The 19,336-nt window shown below is 41.9% G+C and overlaps 1 protein-coding gene across 1 annotated transcript; it reads left to right on the forward strand.

The window, feature by feature from the left end:
- Window positions 1–2,005, forward strand: fam43a (family with sequence similarity 43 member A). The gene has a single exon (XM_021603574.3). It carries the CDS (start codon window positions 242–244, stop codon window positions 1,274–1,276), a length of 1,035 nt encoding a protein of 344 aa, XP_021459249.2. The 5' UTR covers window positions 1–241; the 3' UTR covers window positions 1,277–2,005.
- The last annotated feature ends 17,331 nt before the right edge of the window (window positions 2,006–19,336 follow it).

Here is a 19,336-nt window from a genome sequence, read left to right on the forward strand (position 1 = left end):
CATCCCACTCACAGCAGAACCAACCTCACAGCAATCATTAACCGCAGAATGGGATAGCGCAGTTGTCTGGTTATGGAGAAGTCTTCAGAGGATGAACACATGCATTACAGGATAACTTGACTGTTTGTTGTATTGGAGTTGCTATTATATGAAAAGGGTCAGTAAAAAGATAAGATTTAGTTGCAGTAAAACGTTCGCTGTAGTTGTAGATTTTTTGCTGTTTACGTGACACGACCATATAATGCTGCCTTGGAAGAAGAACAAGTTCGACCTGATAGATGAAGATAAACAGTCGAAGCAGAAGGGTTATGCCGTGAGTTTGAACTACTCTGCGCTGACCTCCTTTGCCAAGTCTTGTCCGGAGAGTGCTTTGAACAGGGTTGGAAGCATGTTCAAGTCAAAAAGGAAAAAGGTGAAAATTACCAGCGAAGACCCCACATACACGGTCCTCTACCTGGGCAATGCCACCACCATCCAGTCGAAAGGAGAAGGCTGTACGGACGTGGCTGTGAGCAAGATTTGGGGCAAGAGCGAAATGGGCAAAAATGGCACGAAGATGAAACTGACCATCAGCTCGCAGGGAATCCGGATGGTGCATGTGGACGACAAGGCGAGGAGACCGGGACATTTGTATTTATTGCACCGGATAACCTATTGCGTTGCCGACCCAAGATTACACAAAATTTTCGCTTGGATATACAGACATGAGATGAAGCACAAGGCAGTGATGCTGCGATGCCATGCGGTGCTGGTGTCCAAGCCGGAGAAGGCAAAGGCCATGGCACTGCTTTTGTACCAGACCTCGGCAACAGCGCTTGCTGAATTTAAAAGACTCAAAAGGAGGGACGATGCAAGGCACCAGCAACAGCAGCTGATAGGGGAACAAACCATACCCCTTGTGCCTCTCAGGAAGCTTCTAAACGGACAGTGTTATTACAAACCCCCGGTGGAGCGCAGCAGGAGCGCACCCAAATTGGGCTCTATCACAGAGGACTTGATCGGAGAGGAGGAGGAGGAGAAAGCGATGCTCTTTGAGTGTGAGGACATTCTAGACACGAATGACGATTGTGTGGGCAATGGTAAACAGGAGCTGTCCCAGATTATCAGTGACCTTGGAGAGATGTGCATTGGAAACGACGTACAAACGCTAAAAGCGGACTTTAGGGTTACCCGACTCCTCTCCGGGGAGAGCACGGGCAGCGAATCGTCAATAGAAAGCAACCAGGAGCCAATTTCGGTCTCTAACGGATTCGAGGGGGGAAGATGCAGGAAATAACATAAATAAGTCTGCATTGTCCTGGAGCCAAAATTGCCTCCACAAATAATTTGCTTTTCTGTTTATTTCACGCTGTCCATTAAATGAGTGTAGGCAATGCCTGTAGTATTGCGGCTCCTCGTGAAAGGATACATGTTACAATGATTGTGGACATAATCCGCACAAAAAACACCTATTATTGAATGATATTCTGGGAAAACATGGATAGTCTACAGAAAAGGGGAGGACTGCATGCTGAGACTGAACCCCAAACTCGCAGTGCGCACCAGGACAGTGATTTCCACTCTTCAATAAGAGGGTTTGTATTAGAGCTTGTTTACCCAACCTATTTCCCTCATGGAAATGACATTCTTCTTGAACAACATTGTCCACGAATATGTAACTTTACGTTTTAAAAGCACGTTTACTTTTTGGCTCGATGGGTTAGAGTAGATGTCCCTCACTCTCCTTTCAGAACGCTTTTCTACAATTAAAAACTGTTGTTAAATTCAGTCGAGTATTACGTTTATTAGGCTATGTGTATAATATCGTTTTCTCGTAGGCCTATATGGTCTCATAAACATAATGTCATATCTTTGCTGTGCAAAAGAAAATTACCCTAATGTATTAATATGTACATCGTAAATGCATTATGTGTATACAGATATCCATTCTTTTTTAAAGGAGAACATGTGGTTTGTTTATGTGAACCTTAAAAAAAGACCAATACAAAATAAAAATGAAAGAATATGCAGGCGTTTGTATAGTTCATGCACTCATTTGGTACAATACTTCTAAGAATCCAGTATCATTTCCGTAGAGTATGTGCACCCTGTTATTTGATGCCTCAACTTTACCCCTCCAAATTTAGGTCCATGCATGCACCACTGGGTTTAGAATTGCAATGAGTTAATGGAACATATCAGCATTCACACTTTACATTTTTTTATGGCCTACTTTTTTGTATGTAGCTGATTGATAAAGATTAATTTACCAACATTACACCCCCCCCCCCCCATCCTTGGGAATCACACAATTTGGGGAAAATAGTTTTAGTGGAGGTTGGCATGCATGGGAGAGACATCTCATGGCCAAGTTTATTCTGGGAAAGGGAAAATACTCTCTTGTTCTAATGATTTCTAGTAAATTAGTCAACTGTCAGTTCTCTCACAGACATTTCTGCGTTGCTCAGTTTATTTTGGTGACAATGTTTCAAGAGGTAGTAGATCCATTACTTGTTGCGTCGACACCTGCAGTGAAAATCACACCGCAAACAACACCTCTATTTTCTCTCCAGCTCTGTTTTTGAAAGGTGGGCTCGCTGTATCGCAGTCACCATTGTAATTAGGGGATTTCTAGAAATGTTTCATGATTGTTATTATGGTTGTAGTCGTACAACAGGAACAGGCCCAGGTAAACCACTAGGGGCTCAAGTCATTAAAGAGGGAGTATTGTGTTACATAAAAAAAAAGACTTAATGTAAGACCAAGGTGTCTATTTATAGTAGTTACTAAGCTAATTCTTATTAATTTATTATTACAATTTTGTTACTGCAGAATTTGGTACAGATTCAAGTTCCGTACGTACTTTACAAATAACGATGTGTATCAATACATCTGAGTCATGTGTGTATGTTAGCCCAATTGTCAGCGTGTTTGATATTTAAAGTCTTGCCTACAGCCTAGGTTGTCTTGCCTAAACAGAATATGCTCTTATTAGGCTCCATACAGATCCTATTCAATTCGTGACTCTATGTTCAGGCTCACACACACGTGTGACCTACAGTATCTCTTAGGGTGCTATCTGCTTTCACAGACTGCAGCCACACTGCTACTTTTATTGCTTTTCTATAAGTAGAAGGACTGTCACGGAAGCTTCCCGTCCATGCTCTACCAAACACGCATAGCAACAGGCCCACATGAATACCACCAACTGTATTCAGATCCTGCCTGTCACATTGAGTGGTATTAATAACACAGTAGTGCCACCATGGTCACAGCACTGCTCTGTCAGGGCTGTCACACTACTGGGCATGGTGTTCTTAAGATCATATTTCATGAGAAGGGAGCTGAGGGCAGTCTCCACTCTCTGTGGCTGTCTGTCTGCAAGGACTACTGTATTGATATGGACATTAGTATTCTAGTTGGGGATAGTTCAGTGCTGCTTCAGTCCAGCATTAGCCTCAGTCTGTCTGCCAGTGCTTTACTCCAGAGCACTCTACAGCATGCAGAGATGCTACTTCAGAGGCAGCCACTTCTACCTGTGCTGCGGCACAGTAATAAGAACTGAATTAGAGATGAGGCGAGAAAGATGAGCTTCTTCCCTGTTTAGAATCCAGGTGATGTGTGAAGGTGTCTTGTTATATGAACAGTGCCTATTGCACTTAACCAACAGACCCAAGACCTTTCCAACACTTCATATATAGCCTGGATGGCCCACCACGGCTCTAGAAATGGGAAGTCAGTGCTTTGGGCCAATCAATGATTGCCCATGGGTCCTATAAAAAGCAACACATCTCCTCATTTTGAATTGATGCAATGGTGGTCACTAGGACATAGTAAGACAAAACTACACAACACCAAGGCTGTGTCACTCGCTGCACTTTCTTTCTTTCAGGGAGTGGATGGAAACTGTACTGGGGGAATCGAAATAGCAACAGTGTGTCAACCCACACAGTTCCCCTTGTCAATGTGGTGCTGCTTCCATCTGCACTAGCTGCAGTCTCACTGAAGCCTCCCATACAATAATTACACCACAGACAGTATGACATCATCAGCCCATGCTCACCACATAATAAACCAGCAGGATGTGCTATTAGTGGACAACTGCAAACTAGCGCTATAAACCTCTCATAAAGACAGCGAAACTGTCCATTAGTCTTCTATTTTTAAAGTACCCCTTGCCATCACTAGACAGTTTCGCCCTAGTGCAGCCGTGACCTACTGTATATTTTCCCTCAGTGCCAGCAAGCTACATTTGGATGCTTTGTTAAGCTTACCATATGCTTCCTAGTAAAAATGGCTAATGCATATATTATGACAACATTTTGTGACGTTTCTGTTCGTTTTGGTGTTCGGCTGTTTGAGCGCACATTTTTCTTGAGGCAAGCCAAAGTTCGGTAGCGGAAGTCTACACTCCTTTGTCTGTGATTGGTCAACAATAAGGATTCTTCAATTAAGTGATTGTTGTCTTTCAACGACAGATGACTCGTTTTCATGCCAATGTTGTTAACTTGAGCAATACTGCATCAAACATCTTGGTTAGATGTAATATCAGGCGACTAAAAAATGTCAAAATGAATGGCAGAGTCATGATTTATCTTAGATTGATTCGTGACTATTTTTCTGAAGTGTTACTGGAGGTTGTTTTGTACAGCGTCTCAAGAGGGACAAACAGTAATATTTCTGCTTTTTTCAATTTTTTTTAAGCAAATCTTTTTAAGGGATTATGCGTGGCACAGATGTTCGCTTCGCCAAGCTGAGTTCTGCTAGGAACAAACCGGACCAAGTATGCGGATGCCTTTACAAGGCCGCCAAACCTTGTTCCTGTCTCTTTTGTTTTTCAGCATAACCTGAATATCCTCTCCGTGTTTATTGAGTGTGTCTGATTTAACAGTTTAACACGATGTGTTGACATTTAGTGCATGTAAACATATGTTAATTCAAACCTCGTGGGGCGAGAGCAGATGTTATTGTCTCTCCCTTTTCACTGATAAAAGGAATAAAATAGTCTTTTAAAATTCAAATGTCACTTACAACTTCACCTTAAAGGTCCAATGCAGCAGTTTGTATTTCAATATCAAATCATTCCTGGGTAACAATTAAGTACCTTACTGTGATTGTTTTCAAATAAAATGGTAAAAGAATAACCAAAATATGTATATATTTTTTAATGTTAAAAAAAATGAGGGGGTAATGTAAGGATCGACGCTGGTGACGAGAAGCAGGTACAGGGAGTGAACATTTTAATAACCACGGACAGGAACAGAATAAGGACTGTTTCTGGACAGGTGAAACGGAACAACCACAATGCTGACACAGGGCTGAATCAGAGGAAACCGACAGATATAGGGAAGGCAATCAAAAGGTGAAGGAGTCCAGGTGAGTTAAATGAACGCTGATTCTTGTAATGATGATGACAGGTGTGCGTAATGAAAGGCAGCCTGGCGCCCTTGAGTGTCAGAGAGGGAGAGTGGGAGCAGGCGTGACAGGTAGCTCAGCTTTAATATTGCAGATAGATTGTAGCTTCCAACAATTTAATTGTCTGCATTATTACCAATCACCCATACAGTATATATTTTCTTGAAATATATACAGTGCCTTCGGAAAGAATTCAGACCCCTTGACTTTTTCCACATTTTGTTACGTTCCAGCCTTATTCTAAAATGTATTACATCGTTTTTTCCCTCCCCTCATCAATCTACACACAATACCCCATAATGCAAAGCAAAAACATTTTTTTTGTAAATATATATATATATTTTTTGCTAATTTATTACAAATATAAACCTGAAATATTGCATTTACATAGGTATTCAGACTGTTTACTCAGTACTTTGTTGAAGCACCTTTGGCAGTGATTACAGCCTTGAGCCTTCTTGGGTTTGATGCTACAAGCTTGGCATACGTGTATTTCGGGAGTTTCTCCCATTCTTCTCTGCAGATCCTCTCAAGCTCTGTCAGGTTGGATGGGGAGCGTTGCTGCACAGCTATTTTCAGGTCTCTCCAGAGATGTTCGATCAGGTTCAAGTCCGGGCTTTAGCTGGGCCATTCAAGGACATTCAGAGACTTTTCCCGAAGCCACTCCTGTGTTGTCTTGGCTGTGTGCTTAGTGTTGTTGTTCTGTTGGGAGGTGAACCTTCGCCCTAGTCTGGGAATCTGCTCCAGAGCGCTCAGGACTTTATCATGGATCTCCCTGTACTTTGCTCCGTTCATCTTTGCCTCAATGCGTCTCCCAGTCCCTGCCACTGGAAAAACATCCCCACAGCATGATACTGCCACCACCATGCTTCACCGTAGGGATGGTGCCAGGTTTCCTCCAGACGTAACACTTGGCATTCAGGCCAAAGGGTTCAACTTTGGTTTCATCAGACCAGAGAATCTTGTATCTCATGGTCAGAGTCCTTTTGGTGCCTTTTGACAAACTCCAAACGGGCTGTGATGTGCCTTTTACTGAGGAGTGGCTTCCGTCTGGCCACTCCACTATAAAGACCTGTTTGGTGGAGTGCTGCAGAGACGTTTGTCCTTCTAGAAGGTTCTCCCATCCCCACAGAAGAACTCTGGAGATCTGCCAGAGTAACCATCGGGTTCTTGCTCACCTCCCTGACCAAGGCCCTTCTCCCCTGTTGCTCAGTTTAGCCAGGTGGCCACCTCTAGGAAGAGTCTTGACGGTTCAAAACGTCTTCCATTTAAGAATGATGGGGGACACTGTGTTCTTTGGGACCTTCAATGTTGCAGAAATGTTTTGGTACCCTTTTCCAGATCTTTGCCTCGAAACAATCCTGTATCGGAGCTCTACGGACAATTTTCTCGACCTCAGCTTGGCTTTTGCTCTGATATGCACTGTGGGACCTTATATAGACAGGTGTATGCCTTTCCAAATCATGTCCAATCGATTTAATTTTCCAGTGGTGAACTCCAAGTTGTAGAAACATCTCGAGGATGATCAATGGGACCAGGATGCACCTGAGCTCAATTTTGAGTCTCATAGCAAAGGGTCTGAATGTAAATAAGGTATGTTTATTTTTTTGTTGTATAAATTAGCATTTTTTTCTCCGCTTTGTCATTATGGGGTATTGTAAAAATAAAAATAAAAAATTGAATAAGGCTGTAACGTAATAAAATGTGGAAAAGAGGAATACTTTCCAAATGCACTGTATATAAAACATAGAAAAATCATGTTTCTGACTGCACTGGGCCTTTTAAACAAACAGTTTTGTTTAACCTACTGTAAGGTATATGACTCAATAGTTTGTTAAATAGTACACCACTCATGTTTGTACAAGATAACACGCTAACCTGTCAAATTGTATATACTATAGTCCTACTCCAGTCTCATTTAAAGCTAATTTATCACCTGATTTACTTAACAAAAGCCACATCTCAATAGGTGGTCAGGGTATCCTCATGATAAGGGGGGGGGGGGGGGGGGGGGGGGGGCATTTCCTCTGTCATTCTTTATTGCTCCTCTATTGTTTCTCAAGCAAGGGGGAAGCCGATGACATCACGAATCCCCGTCAGACCGACTCCTTGAATACCCTACCTCTTGAAGTTTGAAGTTACCTGAAAAAAAATGATACCCTTTAGTGTGTGTACTTTACTGTATTTACAGTATTTTCAACAGTAAAAGTTCAAATAATGCAGATTGAACATATATTTCATAACACAGACCCATTTCCCCAAATAATTGAAGTGCACATTGTAATCATTTAGTCGGTGCCTTTAGTCATGCACAAAGTGAGGCCCATACAGAAATGGTTTGTTGAGATCTGTGTGGAAGAACTTGACTGGCCTGCACAGAGCCCTGACCTCAAACCCATCGAACACCTTAGGGGTGAATTGGAATGCTGACTACAATCCAGGCCTAATCACCCAACATCTGTGCCCAACCTCACTAATGCTCTTGTAGCTGAATGGAAGCAAGTCCCCGCAGCAATGTTCCAACATCTAGTGGAAATCCTTCCCAGAAGAGTGGAGGCTGTTAGAGCAGAAAAGAGGGGACCAACTCCATATTAATGCCCATCATTTTAGAATGAGATGTTCGACGAGCAGGTATCCACATTCTTTTGGTAATGTATTGTGTATATAAGTGAATTTGTCCGAATACTTTTGGTCCCCTAAAATGTGGGTACTCATTACAAATAGTGCTCTAATATCTAAACGGTTCTCCCGATTTATAGATGAAAATACCCTCAAATAAAAGCTGACAGCACTTTAACATCATAGTTGTTGTATCATTTCAAATCCAAAGTGCTGGAGTACAGAGCCAAAACATCAAAAAATGTGTGACTATTCCAATACTTTTGGAGCTCACTGTAGATCTCAACGCCTCTCATGTCTGACTTACATTCATTTTTCCTCAAGTGGTTTTGCCATGTTGTAATCGTCACTGCCGTCAGCAATTCAGAAACACATATTTTGTGTGCTCCATGGAAGATCTCAATAAATGCTGCTCACTTGAATCGTAAGAGGTTTGCTAATCATCTGCTTGTGGAACATAACAGTACAGGTTGAACCAGAACAACTAGACCTGGGACTTGTTTTGAGCCGTGCAAATCAATCCGTTGTTAAATAATGCATGTGATGTTTGGAACAGTGGCCTTTTAGGTCGAGCTCCTGTTACATCAACAGCAGAGAGGCAACATTGGCCTGGATCATTATGAAGAGACCATTGACCCTTTGAATAATGGCAATACACAAAAACACAAATACATCGTCTGGATGGCAAAAACAAAGGTGCTTTGGCCTGCGCCTTTACACAGACACACACAGATGGTGAAATATGACAATAGAAGCTTAGACAGCTGGAACGAGCTTGCCTGGGGGCAGAGATAACTTTCTAGTTGTTTTGGAGTCTGATTTATAATCTGGAGATCTATAATCAAATGGAGCTTCAATTACAGTAATTAACTTTGACTGTGTTTTTTAGATCCGTCCACAATTCATCCTAGGCTGCTATAATGGCACATTTTGAGGCATAGCATGTATAGGCTAGACTCAATGTAATCCGGCCCTCCCTGGCAGTGGTACAATACATCTGGTCGTTCTGGTTTAGTGACATGGCAGGTGTCAAAGACAAGCCAATCTAATCTGACACTCCTGATGACATTCGTAGGCTGTGTAAGGGAAGATAAGCTCTGAGAGACATTAGCCTGGAAATTGTGTGTGTGTGTGTGTGTGTGTGTGTGTGTGTGTGTGTGTGTAAGAAAGAGGGAGAGAGAGACAGAGAGAGAGAGAGATCGTCTATGGCACCGAGTCGCTTTCATGTCAACACATTTGTAGATTTTCTTTTTCTGAGTTGTCTCTGGAAGTTCGGTGTCAAAGGAACAGGAGCTTGCTATGCTATTCTGGTGGAGAGAGTACAGAAACATCAATGTTGTGGCAGACATGTTTAATGTACAATTATTCACATTCATTGAATAAAGCTTATCATATGAAACACACAGTAAAATAGGCCAAGATGATTTCAGCATCAGCTAGAATATACTCTATAAGCAAAATTCAATTGCCTCTCTTGAGAATGGACCAGGCTTACACAACTTCTACATTATAGATATATCACTGACAAAATCTGTCATCACTTTGCTCTCAGATGTAATTTGGGCCATGTGAACCATCCACTTTTCAGTATGAGACATAGGGAGCTTCTTTTGGAAAGGCACATCTCGCCCTATCCCCATAATGGCCACCCGGTAATGAGCCATGTCTGTGGTGGTGGAGACACTAGAGCCCCCAAAGCCCCACTTGGCTGCCAGTTGCTCTTGTTTTCCACTGCTTCTGACACAAATGTTTTCCCCCAGGAGAGTCATAGATTTCAGCATGGTTATTTCTGTCCTTCCGTTAGCAGAATTGAATAATAACAGGAGGAGAGCGGGGAAAATCACAGGACTGACTGACAGACTGCCTGTCTGTATGGTATGGGAGATCCCATCAAAACAGAATCCGTCCACGACCTCTTTCATTTTCAGAACAGGATACGGTGGCCATGTTAATATCCCAAAATGCTACCGGTTCATCCATGTGGAAACAGTGGAGTCAGTGAAAATTGTACAATAAGTACAGCATCTTCTTATCGTATTGCAGTACTTACCCCGAAACTCAAGATGATATCTCTGAGATTCTCAGAAAATGTCCCCATGTACCCTCTCGATTAATTCATTCAGTAGCTACATGTTTATGGGCAGAAGACTGAAGCAGCGGCTACAGTGCCTCCACTCTGCTCTCCCAGAGGGACTGAGTGCGAGTTCATCATTTGAGATGAGGACCAGTGGCGACTGGTGTGTCGAGCTGGCACAGGAGAATAGTGTTAATGTGTAAAGAATACACACCACTGTGGGAGATAGCCTTGGAGGTCTGCTACTGAGCCAAACAGATGTATTTGTTTCTATTTGGAGGTCTCTCTGTTGGCTGGCTGCATGATGTAACAAAACATTTCCCCTAACAGTATAGTGCCCTCTTATTTAACACAAGTGGAAGTTTAAAACTCATTATTTGTTGTGAACGGATATGTTAATCTGGTTTGCCCCATCAATTACCGTGGGATGATGAAAACATGCCACCATATCTTTATTGACTGTACAGTCTGGGTATATCTGCCACTACGGTCAGGTTTCCTGGACCCAGATTAAGAGAATTTCCATTGAAAGTGCATTTTGGACCAGGACTAAGCTTAATCAGGATCTGGGAAACCGTCCCCAAGTGTTTTTAGTTATGGGTTTATATTATGTAGCTATGGGATTGTAGGAACTCTCGTGATTGATTTAGATTATACATAACCAGAGCTGAATATTCCATTGGAAATACCTTATAATAGGCAGGCCTCATTGTTGTATTGACACATGGTATGTACTACCGTGCTGGCCGACGAGCCAAGATGGTCTATACTGTAGGGCACTGGGGCTGGTGTCATCGATCTGTGCTATTTCACCAACGTATGTACGTGTCAACAGTTGGCGCCCATGTGGAAACATATTGACTTTGGTTCTGACATGGTTCTCACAATGACTCAATGGAAATGATTGGATACCAGCCTTGAACTGAGAGGATGTAGTTTTCCACCCGCTTACCTTTATCAGTCCCTCACTGTGGATTAAATCTGTGATCAGAAAATGATCAGAAAACATCAAACAAATTACATTACAGTATTTAAATCCTTTTTTTGCAAAGCAAAAATTGCTATGTAATTTCATGCAGTGCAGTTTTCATTAAATTCCACAGAATAACCTTTCTATAATCATAACGGATATGAGATATATATATATATATGAGAAATAACACACGGCTGCATGTTGAATAATAGTGTAAGAGATCACAAGAGATCGTAGCTAAATACTGGACTGTGTGCTGCTGGCACACCAAAGACACCATATCATGCGACGTTTGAGACCAGAATGTAAATAAAACAGAGCCTTTTGTCCATAGACATCCCAGCAATGTTGATCCAGCGGCATGCAGCGGACAATACTGAGAAGCTGACTGCTGCAAACCTGACATTTTTCTAGGCCTCTTCTATATGTCTGTTGTGTTTACAATGACATGTATCAATATCAAGGTTGGAGAAGTATAGGATATTAGAAACTGGGCGGTTCGAGCTCTGAATGCTGATTGGCTGACAGCCGTGGTATATCAGACCGTTTACCACGGGTATGACAAGTTATTTTTACTGCTCTAATTACGTTGGTAACCAGTTTATAATAGCAATAAGACACCTCTGGGGTTTGTGGTATATGGCCAATATACCACGCCTAAGGGCTGTTCTTAGGCACACCCCCTTGGGCCTCATTACTTAAGTACAGCATTATAGTGGCTTGCGAAAGTATTCACCCTCTTGGCATTTTTCCTATTTTGTTGCCTTACAACCTGGAATTAAAATGTATTCTTTGGGGGGGGGGGTTGTATCATTTAATTTACACAACATGTCTACCACTTTGAAGATGCTAAATATTTTTTATTGTGAAACAAACAAGAAATAAGACACACACAAAAAATAACTTGAGCGTGCATAACTATTCACCCCCCAAAAGTCAATACTTTGTAGAGCCTTTCAGAACAAGTGTGTATATATACTGATATCATCTGACACTTAGATTGTGCACACAGGTGGACTTTATTTAACTAATTATGTGACTTCCTAAGGTAATTGGTAGCACAAGATCTTATTTATGTGCTTCATAGCAAAGGGTGCATGCACCACTTTTCCATTTTTTATTTTTTAGAATTTTTTGACAGAAGTTATTTTTTTCATTTCACTTCACCAATTTGGACTATTTTGTGTATGTCCATTACATGAAATCCAAATAAAAATCCATTTAAATTACAGGCTGTAATGCAACAAAATAGGAAAACGCCAAGGGGGATAAATACTTTTGCAAGGCACTGTATAAGCTAAAGCAGTGTATATAGCTTGAATCCTTAGAAACCCCAGTTACACAGAAGGCTACATGCAGACTGGTAAATGGTTAGGCTAACTGGCTCATATGATCCCTTACTCCCCTGGGGCATTATGGGAGATGATGACACATCAGTTGATGGATGTGTGATATTGTGACCATTCTAAGCAAAACCATCACGCTCTCCCTGAAATTTAGCCTGTGTGTAAACCCTGTGAATTGACACAAACAAAAATGTATAATGGGTTCACACCAAAGAAGGCTGTAAAGCCAAAACGTCTGTGTATGGGAAAGGGGGATACCTCGTCAGTTGTCCAACTGAATGTATTCAACTGAAGTGTGTCTTCTTAATCAGAGAGGTGCGGGGGGCTGCCTTAAATCAACATCCACGTCTTCGGCGCCCGGGGAACAGTGCTATCCCCGATGCAGTGAAAATAATTTAAAACACTAAATGATGATGTTTTATGCGTGCGATTCCATTGCACCTTTCTGTTTGTTTGAAATTGTGACCACCCCATATTTTCGTATTGCAAAACAAACCTAGGAGGGAGTGCTTATTGTCTATGATTTCCACAACAGATGTACTCTAAGCAGTTACATACATAAACGGCAGCCATGATGAATAATAAGAGGCATCAGAGCAATCATGCAGCTTGCTTGATTTTGAATCAACAAATCGTGATGCATGTTTATTAGAATAGAACAGAATAAAGTAGTATGCGGCCTCCCGGGTGCATCGCAGTGCTATCTGTGCCACCAGAGACTCTGGGTTCGCACCCAGGCTCTGTCGCTGCCGGCCGCAACCGCGGGGCGAAGCACAATTGGCCTAGCGTTGCCCAGGTTAGGGAGGGTTTGGCCGGTAGGGATAGCCTTGTTTCATCGCGCACTTGCGACTCCTGTGGTGGGGCGGGCGCAGTGCACGCTAACCAGGTCGCCAGGTGCAAGGTGTTTCCTTCGACACATTGGTGTGGCTGGCTTCCGGGTTGGATAAGAAGCAGTGCGGCTTGGTTGGGTTGTGTTTCGGAGGACGCATGGCTTTCGACCTTCGTCTCTCCCGAGCCCGTATGGGAGTTGTAGCGATGAGACAAGATAACTACTAACAATTGGATACCACAAAATTGGGGAGGAAATAGGGTAAAAAAAATAATTAAAGAATAAAGTAGTATGCAGTTCAACATGAATTAGCCCTATGGTTCGACGGGGGCTAATCTCCGTAGTGACACTACTAACCTAGATTCCCAGAAGGACCCTGTCCACAATGTGAGACTGGTGGAGACAGATGGTCGGTACTCAGTACCCACTCAAAGCCTCTTAAAGACTCAGGACTGAGGCCAAAATCCTCTGGACACATCAAGACCATATTAGACTACCAATACTATCTAATGGTTTACTATTTACTGTAATCTCTTGCCCTTTCGTGCGAATATTTAAACTAAATTGGGCATGTTAACGTTTAAAAAATTAAATCACAGAGCAGTTATCACAAAATATAAAATAATATATAATAAAATATAATTTAACAAATATCTAATGCAACAATGCTATAACGCTAGTCTTTCAAATTACATAAAGCTGTCTATCAGCGGAGCCTTGTCTGGCAGCGAAACTGTTAATTCAGCCTTATTTACGGCCTTTAAAAAAAACATAGCTGATATGGCTGACTTACTTAAACATATGTGGTTTCTACTGACAATTGAGATGTACAAACTATGGCATAAGAGGACGACAAGTGGATAAGAGACAATCCGTAATTTCGATTAGGACTGACGTAGTCATAACTATTTGTTCAGAACTTTTAAAATGTACAGCGACAGAATTCAGAACATGGGCCGTTCTAACAGTAGTCTCCCTGTACACCAAGTCAGAACTGTAGGATAAATAAAGGGGGCATATAAGCAGACAATGAAAACTCTTACATTATTTAATGATTACATTTGTCTAAAACTGGCTATAGGCTACATGTGCACCACCAAGTCAGAACAGTAAGCTAAATTATGAGGGGGGAAAGGGACCAAGTTATTAGGGTGAGGAACATGGGCTACTAACAGCTTACTACACAACATATACTTAATATTACTTTCTTGGCTACAGTATACATATCTCCCTTGCATATTACATAATTTATGTAGCAGCATACAATACATTTTTGGACTCACCTTGTTGTGCTGTGCTCACTTGAACAGGAATGTGACGCGACGGTCCTTCTTGTTCCCGACTTGGAATTCTGAGTTGGATGACAGTTCAAAATTATTTTCTGTATTTTTCCAGTCTGACATAGTTTTATTTTTTAGAGTTCCCAGTTGTCTTGAACTCACTGATGTCTGAGATTTCCCAGTTCCATTTTTCCAGTTGTTTTGAACGTGGCAGAAGTCATGCTGGATTGACACCATGGCCAATTTCAATATCACGAAATTGGTGAGAAAAGGGGGGTAAAAAAAATACAAAAGGATAAATATTCACATGCAATGCCATGGTCCAGAAGTTACAATCTTGTCTACTCACTGCAACTCCCCTACGGTCTCGGGGAAGGTTGAGAGACAAGCCGCACTGCTTTTGACACATTGTCCGGAAGCCAGCCACACCAATGTGTCAAAGGAAACACTGTCAAACTGACGACAGAAGTCCGCTTGCAGGCACCCGGCCCACCACAAGGAGTCGCTAGAGCACGATGAGACAAGAAAATCACGGCTGGCCGAACCCTCCCCTAACTCGGATGACGCTGGGCCAATTGTGCACCATCCCATGGGTCTCCCGGTCACGCCCGGGCTGTGACTCAGCCTGGGACTGAACACGTGTCTGCAATTGTGCCTCAGCACTCATTGTTGAATTTGCGATTTCCAACTTGTTGTGTAATGTTTATGTCCAATGGCCGATGAGTTCCAATACGTTTTATCTATAATTTCTCTTCATATGACAAGGATTGAAAAGTATTTGCCAGTAGATTGTCAACTTGATTCATGATGATGACTGCTTGTCTATATCTTTTTAGCTAAGATTTTGAAAGTATGATGTTGGCATGATCAGTCCAATCAAAGCTATGGTAGATATACATGATTTGACGTCATTTTATCTGTGGCCAATGACCTTGAGCCTTTTTGGATGGGCACTTCTAATGTAAGTCTATGGCAGCACCCAACGGGCTTGAATTAGTCTGAAAGACCTGCATTTTGGAGCTGCCTTATTTAAAAAGAAAAGAAGAGACCATGTCCGTATGCGGCAATATGAACTCAATGTCATTTTATTTATTTTTTTACATTGTTTGCAAACTGATATGTAACACATATTAATGCAAAACAGGCACACTATTTATAATATATTTACTTACTGCTAGAGCCCCAGCTGCCCTGAACGACGCGTCGCTACTGTGTGGGGTACAGAGATGAGGTAGTCATTCAAAACTCATGTTTAAGACTTTTATTCCAGTCCATGCAACTTATGTGTGTTGTTAAGAATTGTTTTTCTCCTGAAGTTATTTAGGCTTGCCATAACAAAAGGGTTGAATAGTTATTGACTCAAGACATTTCAGCTTTAAATTTTTTATTAATTTGTAAAAAAAATAAAAAAATACATGTAAAAACATAATTCCGCTTTGACATTATGGGGTATTGTGTGTAGGCCAGTGACACAAAATCCCAATTGAATCCATTTTTAATTAAGGCGGTAACACAACAATATGTGTAAAAAGTCATGGGGTGAGAATACTTTCTGAAGGCAATGTACATACCCATAGCCATACACACACACAACAAAAACTATCTTTGTTCTCAAGGAGAGTTATGGCAGGAACTATGGCAGATATGTGCCTGAGGGCAAACTTGGTTCCTTGTTTTGCATTTGCAGAGGTATGAGGAATAAGCTATTGAATTGGTTTGAATTGACATCACAATTTACATCGTAATCAAAGAGAAACAAAAACATGGAGGAAACATGATAGGCCGAGATCTACCAATTATGATAAGAATAGTTTGTTTTCTCCTCTCTTTCCTGGAATGCATAAATGGATAGATGAATGCAAGTCATGGGAGGGCTGACGCCGAACATATGGGTCAACAGAACTGTTATGACTTTTAACCTCTGTGTGGAATTCCGATTTTGTTTTGGTTTTTGCCAGTGGTGGTGGCGTCTTCTCTGTGATTTCCTGCCCCGGCAGCTATCATCCTGTGATGTTTGGGTTCCTCTCTGCTCTCCCTTTCTCCCACACTGGTCCCTAAGGTACTCTGCATGAGGCTGAGGTCACTGTTTGGTTGTGTGACTACTCGGCTGTGTCCAATTTATTGGACAGCTCTTAATGCAGTGACCAAAACAGAAAAACAAGAGAGGGAGGTAGGAAGGGAGAAATAAAGAAAGAGACAGTGATGACAAAGGGAGAGTGGCAGTTGTAGAGAGCAACCCACATCACTTCCTTCCTGTTTCCTTTGTTTCAATTCACTGGTGAGCCTTGACCCCAAGCCATTACAATACACACAACTGATCTGTGCAAGCAAACACACACAGATGCATGCAGGCACGCACACACAAACGCATGCACACTATCAACCTGCACGCACGCATACATGCACGCACGCATGCATACATGAACACACACATGTATACTGGGTAATGGAATGCATTTCACATCGCATAGAATTAACACTAAGACACTGTAATTTACATTGTATTGACAGGTTTGCCTCACTGTAACCAACATGTTCGGTCTGTTGTGTTCACGTGTCTCTATAGTGAACATGCCCAGCCTGTAGTTGTTTCATGACCTGCATCTGTAATCTGAGCATGCATCCCTATCCATCAGGTGGACACACACTGTTCCTCAACAATAGAGATGCTGGCTCTTGGATGCCTCCCAAGCAACTGGTTTCTCCCTTGTACACAGTGTGTGTGTTTGTGTGTGTGTCTGCATGCGCGTGTGTGCGCGCGCCCAGGTGCCCTCATACAGAGATTAGTGAGGCGTGCCCATTCAAATCAGTATATTTATTTTATTTTACCTTTATTTAACCAGGCAAGTCAGTTAAGAACAAATTCTTATTTTCAATGACTGCCTGTTCAGGGGCAGAACGACAGATTTGTACCTTGTCAGCTCAGGGGTTTGAACTTGCAACCTTCCGGTTACTAGTCCAACGCTCTAACCACAATGCTCTAACCACTAGGCTACCCTATTATTGCCATGCTGAATTACAGGTAGATGTTATCAAGACAGGAGTCAACATATCTCAACAGAATCATCTCACTAACGCACAGATACAATCACACAGAGTGGCACCTTATAGACAAGGGAACCCAGCTCAATTACACAGTATTACACTACACCACTGAGAAATGTAGAGATGGGTAGCAGCAAAAGTTGAATCAGACCCATTTGAATAGTGTCAAACAGTGTACTCAGTCTAGCTTTACTCACACTTATGAATAAATGGGTCGAGAGAGAGAAAGAGAGAGAAAAAAGGGAAGTGGTATACTGTTGCTGACCACACCCTGTCTTGCCCTCTGGTCAGGTAAACCTCTCTCGCTCTGGGAGGCTCAGCTCTCCCACGCTCTGCTATCAGCATAGCTCATCACTGGCAATGCCTCAGAGTACCATGTGGATTTCTCGAATGCTAGGCTACAGTGAGATCACTCACCTGGATACTGTAGGTCCAATTGATAGTCAATCAGAAGTCAGTGCACTGTTGTTCATTCAGATAGATGCATAGGATGAGTAAAAGGGAGATATATAAAAATACTGCAGTTTACCATAGAATACTACAGTACTTACTATAGAATTCTGTAGTAAACTGTAGTATACTATACTACACACTAGTATCCCTCGATCATGTGTAGTACTTACTATATAATTTTGTAGTATACTGCAGAGTACTATAGTAAATACTACAGTATACTACAGACCACAAAAACATCACATTAAATACTACAGTAATGACTGCAAAAACACTACATTCCGCAAAAACACTACATTAATTACTATAGTATATTATACTACAGTATCTACCACTTACAGGTTATGGAACATTTGCTCTCTGAGTATTTTGTCCAGTAGATTTCCTCAAGGAGAAAGCTACAGTATACTACAGTCATGTCCACAACACTACAGTGAATACTACCTGTCAGGCTGTATCACCGCCTGGGACAGCAACTACACCACCCGCAACCGCAGGGCTCTCCAGGGGGTGGTGCGGTTTACCCAACGCATCACCGGGGGCAAACTACTTGCCCTCCAGGACACCTACAGCACCCGTCACAGGGAGGCCAAAAAGGCCATCAAGGACATCAACCACCTGAGCGATGGCCTGTTCACCCCGCTATCATCCATAAGGTGAGGTCAGTACAGGGGCATCAAAGCTGGGACCGAGAAACTGAAAAACAGCTTCTATCTCAAGGCCATCAAATTGTTAAATAGCCATAACTAGCCGGGTTCCAACCGGTCCAACCGGTTACGTAACCCTCCACCTTAGAGGCTGCTGCCCTAAATACATAGATTTGGAATCACTGGCCATTAAATGCTGTTTACATGCTGCTTTGCTCATCTCATATGTGTATACTGTATTCTACTATATTTTAGTCAATGCCACTCCGACATTGCTCAATGTAATATTTATGTATTTCTTAATGACATTTTTAAACTTTTAGGTCGAGTGTATTGTTGTGAATTGTTAGATACTACTGCACTGTTGGAGCTAGGAATACAAGCATTTCACTACACCCGCAATAACATCTACTAAATATGTGTATGTGACCCATACAATTGGACGAGATTTGATATGATTTAGAGAATTTTTACCATAGTACACTATAGTATTTTTTATATGTGGGTAGATACAGGAGAGAGAGAGGGGAATAGAGAGTAGATGAGATGCATTGGCTCATAACTATTGACAGCAAGGGGTCTGAATGGTATGCTCTTAGTTTGAATACTAGTATGTACTGTATATGACACTATAGAGTTAATCTCATTATGGTTCAAATCAGGACAATCCCCTCTT

Source organism: Oncorhynchus mykiss, chromosome 5, assembly GCF_057628025.1.
Source record: "Oncorhynchus mykiss isolate SJ-2025 chromosome 5, ASM5762802v1, whole genome shotgun sequence".
NCBI classification, from domain to species: Eukaryota; Metazoa; Chordata; class Actinopteri; order Salmoniformes; family Salmonidae; genus Oncorhynchus; species Oncorhynchus mykiss.